Raw genomic sequence first — 10,629 nt, 5'->3', positions numbered from 1 at the left:
GAAATTGTTTCATGTTGCGTTTATATTTCTGTTCAGTGTACAGGGCATTTGGAAAGTATTCAGAACCCTTGAGTTTTTCCACATTTTGTTACGTTACAGGCTTATTCTAAAATGTATCGAATAGTTTATTTTCCTCCTCAATCTACACACAATACCCCATAATGACCATGGTGCTTGCCTACGGAGCTGTAAGGGGAACGGCACCTCAGTACCTCCAGGCTCTGATCAGGCCCTACACCCAAACAAGGGCACTGCGTTCATCCACCTCTGGCCTGCTCACCTCCCTACCACTGAGGAAGTACAGTTCCCGCTCAGCCCAGTCAAAACTGTTCGCTGCTCTGGCCCCCCAATGGTGGAACAAACTCCCTCACGACGCCAGGACAGCGGAGTCAATCACCACCTTCCGGAGACACCTGAAACCCCACCTCTTTAAGGAATACCTAGGATAGGATAAGTAATCCTTCTCACCCCCCCTTTAAGATTTAGATGCACTATTGTAAAGTGACTGTTCCACTGGATGTCATAAGGTTAATGCACCAATTTGTAAGTCGCTCTGGATAAGAGCGTCTGCTAAATGACTTAAATGTAAATGTAAATGTAATAATGACAAAACAAAAGTTTTTTTTTACAAATATTTGCTAATTTATTTTAAAATAAAAACTGAAATCTGACATTTACATAAGTATTCAGACCCTTTACACAGTACTTTGTTGAAGCAACTTTGGCAGCGATTACAGCCTTGAGTCTTCTTGGGTATGACTCTACAAGCTAGGCACACCTGTATTGGGGGAGTTTCTCCCATTCTTCTCTGCAGATACTCTCATGCTCTGTCAGGTTGGATTGGGAGCGTTGCTGCACAGCTATTTTCAGGTGTCTCCAGAGATGTTTGATCGGGTTTAAGTCCAGGCTCTGGCTGGGCCACTCAAGGACATTCAGAGACTTGTCCCGAAGCCACTCCTGTGTTTTATTGGCTGTGTGCTTAGGGTCGTTGTCTTGTTGGTATGTGAACCTTTGCCGCAGTCTGAGGTCCTGAGCGCTCTGGATCAGGTTTTCATCAAGGATCTCTCTGTACTTTGCTCTGTTAATCTTTCCCTCAATCCTGACTAGTCTCCCAGTCCCAGAAATGTTTTGGCACCCTTCCCCATATCTGTGCCTCGACACAATCCTGTCTCGGAGCTCTATGGACAATTCCTTCAACCTCATGGCTTGGTTTTTGTTCTGACGTGCACTGCCAACTGTCGGGACCTTATATATACAGATGTGTGCCTTTCCAAATCATGTCCAATCAATTGCATTTTACCACAGGTGGATCAAGATGTAGAAACATCTCAAGGATGATTCATGGACACAGGATGCACCTGACCTCAATTTCGAGTCTCACAGCAAAGGGTCTGAATACTTATGTAATAAAGAATTTATGTTTTTTGGTTTTACATACATTTGCTAAAATAAAAACTAGACTAATGATCTTCTTTACGGGCTATTGTGTGTAGATTGCTGCAAAATAAACCATATTTAATCACATTTAGAATAAGGCTGTAATGCAACAAAATGTGGAAAAAGTCAAGGGGTCTGAATACTTTCTGAAGGCACTGTTTAAACTCGGGGATTTCACCATGAAGCCAATTGTGATTTTAAAACAGTTACAGCTTGGTTGTGATATGATAAAACTGAGGATGGATTAACAACATTGTCGTTACATCTCTAATCTAAATGACAGACTGAAAAGAAGGAAGCCTGTACAGAATACAAATATTCCAAAACATGCATCTTGTCTGAAACAAGGCAAAAAAAACTGAGGCAAATAAATTATATTTTTGTCCTCAATACGAAGCGTCGTGTTTAGTGCAAATCCAACACAACACATCACTGAGTACCACTCTTCATATTTAAAGCATGTTGGTGGCTGCATCATGTTATGGGTATGCTTATTATTGGCAAAGAATAGGGAGTTTCTTAGGATAAAAATTAACAGAATAGAGCTAGAAGCACAGGCAAAATCCTATAGTTTAACCTGGTTCAGTCTGCTTTCCAACAGACATGGGGAGACAAATTCACTTTTCAGCAGGACAATAACCTAAAACACAAGGCCAAATCTACACTGAAGTTGCTTCCCCCAGACAACATTGAATGTTCCTGAGTGGCCTACTTACACTTTTGACAGAGTTCTTTTTTTTTTTTTTTTCAAGACTTGAAAATGGCTGTCTAGCAATGATCAACAATCAACTTGACAGGGCTTGAATTTTTTTTTTTTTATAATAATGGGCACATATTGTACAATCCAGGTGTGCAAAGCTCTTAGAGATCCAAAAATACTCACACCTTTAATTACCACCAAAGGTGCTTTTACAAATTATTGACTCGGGTGTGAATATTTATGAGATATTTCCTTATTTCATTTTAAATAAATTTGCTAAAATCTCTAAAAACATGTTTTCACTTGGTGGACCAAATAAATTAAATTCGGGCCAGCGGCCACCAGTTTGGGAACCCTGATGTTGATGGATGTTTGATCACTAAGTAGCCAACCAGTTAGTCAGTCAAAGCCTATTTTATACTTGTCGATAACATGCGTCCTTTGTCCTGATCTTCCCCACATTCTGATTGTGCCCATATTTTCAGAGACATGTCTATCCATGGTATTAAAATGTTTCTCATATCGGTCCACTGTGTCCGCATTGTGACCAAATTATTTGACAGCTATTCTTTCAAAATAATATTTTATTTTAAGACACATATTGATGCCATAAATCAATGGTGCTACCTGTCAATGCTTTTAAAAGGCAGGATGATAATGATCACATTGCAGATTTTAATCGTCTATACCTGTTTGAAAATGCGGGCACAATCAGAATGTGGACAAGATCAGGACAAAGGATGCAAGTTAGAACCAGGTATAGACTTATTATGGGCTTATTAGCAGCAGACTGGTAATGAACAGATGGAATTTCTACACCAAAGGTTGGAGCGACGTCAGGAGGGACAGGGACTGTCAGTCAACCAAACCAACATGGGATTCCATAATACACGTAATAATATATGCCCTTTAGCAGACGCTTCTACCCAAAGCGACTTAGTCATGCACCATGTGCCATGCTCTACCAACTGAGCTACAGAGGACCACAGCTAGAACCAACCACATCAATATGGAGAAAGTTGCTTCACAGCATTTATAAAAAATGTATAAGCAATTATAATGACCTATTAAACAGGGTTTTTATTACAGTGTTACCAAAAGAAGACGTGACATTTTCACTGTTCATTAAAATCCACTTTAATTCCAATATGACACAACATCAACAAATAAACATGCAAGACTTTTCTATCCCTACATCATGTTATACAAATAATGATTCTGTAGTTACAAAATATATATAAATATGTAGGGCCATTATTTACAGAACATTTACATTACTACATCCATAACTTAAATAACATTCATTTTACTGTTATATACATTTAACAGGTATTATTATTGTTATTATTGTTATTATTATTATATTTCATTATTATTAATCTAGTAGTGGTATTCTAACTCTGAAAAACAAAGCATGTTGCAGGAGAAAACGGGACCATATGAGACGCTGCTGTGCCTGAATGGTCAAGGAGCAGAGGCTAGAGCTGTCCTTGGTAAGCATGGATGGAAGGAGGGCGGGAGGCTATGTAAAACACACAGCACAGGGTTAGGTTCAACAGGCTACTTATACAGGGTGATAACATGGCCGGCTAGCCAACGATACTGTACATTCAGCAGCTCTTGGTTTCCACTGAGGTAAAAGACAACACTGTACAGAATCTAGCACACATTTCCCACAATCACGCAGCCAGTTGACTTGGTTTGGAGGGCTGCCGTGTGTGCCAGGCAGTTGACTTGGTTTGGAGGGCTGCCGTGTGTGCCAGGCAGTTTTTGGTTCTCCTTAGTAATTGACGGACTGATTATAAGTCATTGGTGGATCACTGGTATGAGAGGTCCACTCAGGTGGTTTTCCAAGGTCCAGTAAGGTACATAAAATACGTGAGCACTTCGGCCCGTAGAGTCATTTTGGAGCATTCATTCAACTTTACAGACATGGGGAATTTATCCCCTGTCTGTTTCAAGATGGAAAACAATGCTAAATAGTTGCTAAATTCCATCATGAATTGCAGCTATTTGCAGTATTATTTTATGCCTTGTTGACATACTGAATATTATGCATGCAGGAATCCAATTTCTATAAATGTTTTAACTGGTTTGAAAAAACAGCTAGTAGTTTTACTATGGCAGTACATTTTATGAATAAGTCTAGTATTTCTTGGATGTATCTGTAGAAGTATCTCTCTCACATGCGCACGCGCACGCACACACACAGTTTATAAGTTGCCGTAACCTTTCTTGTTGTATATAATAAACAGTTAACAATACAAATGTGATGCTCGTGCCAATCGTTAGTCACCATTGTAAACATTGCAGTTGTGTAAGAAGCCGGTCCATTGCAGGCTTCCTGTTCTGATTAGATCATACTGTGTAGGTGTACACAAACAACACCCCCCCCTGCGCACAGAGCCAGTTGTATAACTTACACACATCAAATATATATGTCTCTCTCTCTCTCTCTCTCTCTCTCTGACACATACACATACACATACACTCTTTCACATACTCTCCCTCTCACTTCATTTTTCTCTGTCTCCCTCCCACTCCCTTTCTCTCTCTTTTTCCCTTTCACTCTCTATGAGATGGTGCAGTTCTTGCTCTTCCTCCTCTGGCGCATTTGTAGCTGTCCGTGCAGTTGCCCGTGGTTTCCTCCATGTAGGGGTCCATGTATGGGTCCATGGTGGCCTCCCATCCCTCCCACTCCTGTAGGGCTGTATCTGTGGCGCAGCTCCTCATTGTTGAGGTAGCGTAGCTGGATAGGTCTGGGGATGGGCTCACCCAGGAAGTAACCCTCATCTTCTTCAGACTCAGAGGACGAGGAGCAGCTGGAGCACCAGGGGTCTGCCCCCTCCCCGTACCCCTCTCCACCACAGTATGGCCCCCCCAGGCCCAGCGGCTGAATCCCCCGGCCCCCCGCTGCATTGTGCAGGGTGAGATCTGAGGTGGTGCGAGGGCAGGGTCTATAAGGCTGTTGTCTGTAACCACCCATGCCCCCAACCCCAAACAGGTCCCGGGCGGTGCGGCCGGCGGGGAAACGGTCGTAGTCCTCCTGAATGCGACGGTGTGGTGGTTCCATCATGTGATTTGCCCGGTCGGCAGCCAGGTGGAGGGCGTTGTCAGAGCGTGAGCGTCGAGAGCGGCGGTGGTGGTGACCGCTGTTGCGGTGGTTGCCGTTTCCATCATTACCGTTGCCGCGGTGTTTCCGTCGCCGTGGTTGCGTTGGTAGTTGTTGTTGCCGTATGGGCTCTGGCTCATTGGGCCGACGACGAGGTGTCCTCTCAATCATGGGGGGCATGCGGAGGTTGCCACTACTCCCCATCAGGGCCACACGACCTTTACCCTCAAAGGCCAGAGGCTGGGGGGCGTCCCAGTACCCCAGGGGGTACCCCACCTGCACGGGCGCATTCAGGTTCCTGTACGGCCGAGAGGAGGTCAGGGACTCAGAGCTGCGGAACTGGACAGGGGAACCCAGTGTTCCCATGTTGCTCTTCTCAGACACATTCATCCCAGAATCCTTACTAAGGTCTGGCATGGAGAACCTGGACAGGTGCTCCTGACGCTTATTGACTCCATCCAGAGAGTTACCTGGGAAAGATTCACAGACAGGTTATTGATACTTTATTACCTGATTGGGAGCATAAATCATTAGCCATATTATCATATTCGATCATATCTACTGTCTATCTTCTAAACTCAGGTGAGAGGGCACAGCACCTGTAGCGTTGGACAGGGCCAGAGACTCCATGGATCCTCGGGGGGTTTGTTCCAGAGGGGTGAGGGGCTCTGTGAAGCTAATGCCGTTGCTCATGGCGTTCCTGGTCAGGGGGGGCCTGCTGTCCCTCTGGAAGCCATGCATGCTGATGCTCCTCTTGTCTGAGAAGCCCTGGCCTTGGCTGGGCACCTCGTTAAAACTCATCTGGGTCCTCAGCTTGGGTGGCCGGAACTCGTCCTGGCTGTGGTGGATCCAGTTATCCTGGAAGGATTGGCCCCTCAATGCCGCCATGGGCGTCCGCTTGGTGTTGCCCTGCTCTTTAACCCAGGACTCAGGCCTCTTCCCTGGGTTGCCAGAGCTCTGGGCTGGGGGGTGGAGTTTGGGACTGGGGCTGTAGCCCTGCCTGGGGTTACACGGGCCCAGGAGCAGGGGCGTGGGGGTTGGAGAGGGGTCCCGCGGGGAGCCCTCATAGGCTGCCTCGTATGCTGGGGGGTAAGGTTCGTCCCGGCTCATCCACACCTGGTTGAGACTAGGGGTGCGGCTTGGGGTGCGACTGGGGGTTCGGCTGGGTGTCTGGATGGAGCCAAGGCTCAGACGGTCCATATGGATAGACAGGGGGTCCACCTCGACAGACAGACGGTCAGGCATGGGCGCTGGCTGGCGACGCTCCTTCTCGGTATTTCGGTGATCCTGTTTTATGATCTTGGTGCTGTGGCGGGACTCACGGGATCGGGCACTCTGGAAGGCCGAGTCCGAGGAGTCAGATTCATCTGGGTCCTGATTGATGGAATTGATTACATAATTGAAATACATAGAAAACACACATACAGGTGTCACCAGAACATTCAGTTAAATGCTGGTTGTTCACCTGTCCGGCGCTGCAGGAGCGTGAGCAGTAGATCTGTCCCTGTTTGGGCAGAAAGGGGCGCCCCAGGAGGGAGCGCTTACAGCGGGCACAGCAGAAACACTCCTCTGTGGCATGCCAGTGCTGCCCGTCATATGTCATTTGGCCCTGGTCAATGCCTGGGGAGAGGATCACATCCTGGCATTAGCATTAGAAATGATGCTTACTACTAATAAGGTGTCAGTTTCGGGATATCAAAAACGGATTCTTAATGATCACAGACAATTAGAGTCTTGATCTTGTCTTTGGATGAAAGAACACTGGCATAGGCATATGGTATATCAGCAGCATTACCGTCAGTCTAACTGACTAGCTGAAACCCATCATCTACAGTGAGAGACAGTAACTTTCCTCAGTAATGAGCTGAGCCAAGCACACAGTCTCTGAAGAGCCTGCTCAGAGCCTCAGCTAATCTGTAAAACATGAGCCCACAAAATATTTGTATGATATTTACTGGAAGAAGAAATGAAATACAGCACAAACGCTGCGTTTTATTTCCCAGAAGGTTGATATTATGATTTTATCCAAAACTGGGATTATGCGGTCTGTATAATAACTAAATGAATAACTCAATAAATATACATTTATTTCAGATTTGATGACTATTGGCACTTAACGACCACAGGTTCTTTGAATGGCTCCATTAGGTTGTCGTCACCGGTAAAACATGTCGATAATGAGATGAGTTGAGACATGGAGAAATGGAGGTAGGGACAAAGGGAGACTGATGGCGTGTGGGAACAAAACAGTCAGAGAGACTTGAAACAGGGGGGAGGATACATGTAAAAAGAGACACTAAACCATGTTTCCATCCCACATTTTAAAGCCATGCAGTTTATTAGGCTACAGATGAAATAAGTTATAATGAACTTCACAGAGTGGTGAAAGTGCACAGTGATCTTAATGCTCCTTTCAATACATTTCGATGGTGTTATTCTGGCGACATGATTATCGATGCTTGACTGCTATCTGACCAAAGAGTTGGTAGAGTTGAAAATGTGATGGAAACACATTGAACTTTAGATTTCTTTTCGGCACACGAAAGAGTTCATTTTGTGTGCACTATGTCGACACACTATTATTTTTATCCACACTGGAAACAACACTGGTGGAAAAATGTGCATATTTTCAATGAGGATTTTACAATATTCGCATGAAAATCTGTCGCCAATTGGATGGAAACCACGCTACAGAGAGCGAGAAAGGGATAAAAATAGGTCAAGGGAATAAGAAATGGTAAAAAGAAAAGCAGGTATGGATATAATGTCAACAAGAGAGATGGAGGAAGATGGACAGCAATGAAGAGAGCAGCAGTTACATAGAGATGAAGATGGACAGCAATGAAGAGAGCAGCAGTTACATAGAGATGAAGATGGACAGCAATGAAGAGAGAAGCAGTTACATAGAGATGAAGATGGACAGCAATGAAGAGAGAAGCAGTTACATAGAGATGAAGATGGACAGCAATGAAGAGAGCAGCAGTTACATAGAGGTGAAGATGGACAGCAATGAAGAGAGAAGCAGTTACATAGAGGTGAAGATGGACAGCAATGAAGAGAGAAGCAGTTACATAGAGGTGAAGATGGACAGCAATGAAGAGAGAAGCAGTTACATAGAGGTGAAGATGGACAGCAATGAAGAGAGAAGCAGTTAAATAGAGGTGAAGATGGACAGCAATGAAGAGAGCAGCAGTTACATAGAGATGAAGATGGACAGCAATGAAGAGAGAAGCAGTTACATAGAGGTGAAGATGGACAGCAATGAAGAGAGAAGCAGTTAAATAGAGGTGAAGATGGACAGCAATGAAGAGAGCAGCAGTTACATAGAGATGAAGATGGACAGCAATGAAGAGAGAAGCAGTTACATAGAGGTGAAGATGGACAGCAATGAAGAGAGCAGCAGTTACATAGAGGTGAAGATGGACAGCAATGAAGAGAGAAGCAGTTACATAGAGATGAAGATGGACAGCAATGAAGAGAGAAGCAGTTACATAGAGGTGAAGATGGACAGCAATGAAGAGAGAAGCAGTTACATAGAGGTGAAGATGGACAGCAATGAAGAGAGAAGCAGTTACATAGAGGTGAAGATGGACAGAATGAAGAGAGAAGCAGTTATGAAGATGGACAGCAATGAAGAGAGAAGCAGTTACATAGAGGTGAAGATGGACAGCAATGAAGAGAGAAGCAGTTACATAGAGGTGAAGATGGACAGCAATGAAGAGAGAAGCAGTTACATAGAGGTGAAGATGGACAGCAATGAAGAGAGCAGCAGTTACATAGAGATGAAGATGGACAGCAATGAAGAGAGAAGCAGTTACATAGAGGTGAAGATGGACAGCAATGAAGAGAGAAGCAGTTACATAGAGGTGAAGATGGACAGCAATGAAGAGAGAAGCAGTTACATAGAGATGAAGATGGACAGCAATGAAGAGAGAAGCAGTTACATAGAGGTGAAGATGGACAGCAATGAAGAGAGAAGCAGTTACATAGAGGTGAAGATGGACAGCAATGAAGAGAGCAGCAGTTACATAGAGATGAAGATGGACAGCAATGAAGAGAGAAGCAGTTACATAGAGGTGAAGATGGACAGCAATGAAGAGAGAAGCAGTTACATAGAGATGAAGATGGACAGCAATGAAGAGAGAAGCAGTTACATAGAGGTGAAGATGGACAGCAATGAAGAGAGAAGCAGTTACATAGAGGTGAAGATGGACGTACAAGTAGAGGATGCAGGCGCGTTTTGAAGAATATAGAATCATTGCATGATTTATTAATTGAACATACGAGCTGACAATAACAAAGAAAGAGAGTTGTAAATACACTGATTGAAGTGACAGCAATAAGTGATCATAGCTGTCACCTGGATTCATCTGGTCAGTCTATGTCTTGGAAAGAGCAGGTGTTCCTAATGTTTTGTACACTCAATGTATGTATACATCATGTTCAGGAAACGTCTAGAACCGTGTACCTATGTGTTCACCGCAGGCGTCACAGTACTCTGCGTAGAGGGACTCAAAGCAGTTGCAACAGTGTGGGTGTCCATCCTTCATGATGTAACGCTGGCCGCCCAGCGGAGCCTCACACTCATAGCAGCAGAAGTGTTTCATGTGCCAATGCCTGCCCTCCGCCTCCGTACACTCATCAGCAAAGATAATCTAAAGCAAAGCAAAGAGAGAGAGAGAGAGAGAGAGAGAGAGAGAGAGAGAGAGAGAGAGAGAGAGAGAGAGAGAGAGAGAGAGAGAGAGAGAGATAGAGAGAGAGAGAGAGACCATTCATCACAATCATCAGCAAACCGGAATCTAAAGCAAATAGATCCAAAATCATCAGCAAAAAATAATTAAAGATAATATGCAGGAAAGCCAGAGAACAGACTGTCAAACCATAGACCACTAGAGAGGGTGAGAGATACACACCAAGCGGAGACAGATTCTTACCAAGTGAATATCACACATATCTTAGAATTAGCTGAAATAAGACTTAGTCAAACCCAGCAAGACTTCCTCAGATAACTGAGATGTGGAAGGTGACACCCCTCAACACTCTGAGTCCAGACGTGCTTACCTCATCACAGGCACAGCAGCGGGGTTTGAGCCTCTCTGCGTGGTGCCGGCCGCAGTAGATCTTCCCTTCTTGGTGGAAGTAGATGAGGTCCACCAGGAGCTCCTCACACATGCAGCAAACGAAGCAGTGAGGGTGCCACACCAGGCCGTGGCCTGCCCGCGATGCAAACACCACAATGTCTCGTCCATTTATCTGGCCCCCACACTGAGAGAGAGAGAGAGAGAGAGAGAGAGAGAGAGAGAGAGAGAGAGAGAGAGAGAGAGAGAGAGAGAGAGAGACAGAGAGAGACAGAGAGAGACAGAGAGAGACAGAGACAGAG

At 44.7% G+C, this 10,629-nt stretch overlaps 1 protein-coding gene across 2 annotated transcripts in view; it reads right to left on the bottom strand.

Annotated features, from left to right (window-relative positions):
- Positions 1-4,638: 4,638 nt before the first annotated feature.
- Positions 4,639-10,629, bottom strand: part of LOC124045657 (prickle-like protein 2) — a 64,734-nt gene continuing 58,743 nt past the window's right edge. For both annotated transcript variants that reach the window (XM_046365132.1, XM_046365131.1), the window contains exons 5-9: positions 10,311-10,514; positions 9,718-9,904; positions 6,715-6,869; positions 5,849-6,623; positions 4,639-5,719 (exon numbers count right to left, since the gene is read on the bottom strand). In XM_046365132.1, coding sequence (XP_046221088.1) covers positions 4,710-5,719; positions 5,849-6,623; positions 6,715-6,869; positions 9,718-9,904; positions 10,311-10,514 — 2,331 coding nt within the window. In that variant the 3' untranslated portion in view covers positions 4,639-4,709. The remainder of the gene's footprint in view (positions 5,720-5,848; positions 6,624-6,714; positions 6,870-9,717; positions 9,905-10,310; positions 10,515-10,629) is intronic.

The sequence above is a fragment of the Oncorhynchus gorbuscha genome, linkage group LG10, assembly GCF_021184085.1.
Source record: "Oncorhynchus gorbuscha isolate QuinsamMale2020 ecotype Even-year linkage group LG10, OgorEven_v1.0, whole genome shotgun sequence".
Lineage (NCBI taxonomy): Eukaryota > Metazoa > Chordata > Actinopteri > Salmoniformes > Salmonidae > Oncorhynchus > Oncorhynchus gorbuscha.
This window is presented reverse-complemented; position numbering and strand designations above follow the sequence as displayed.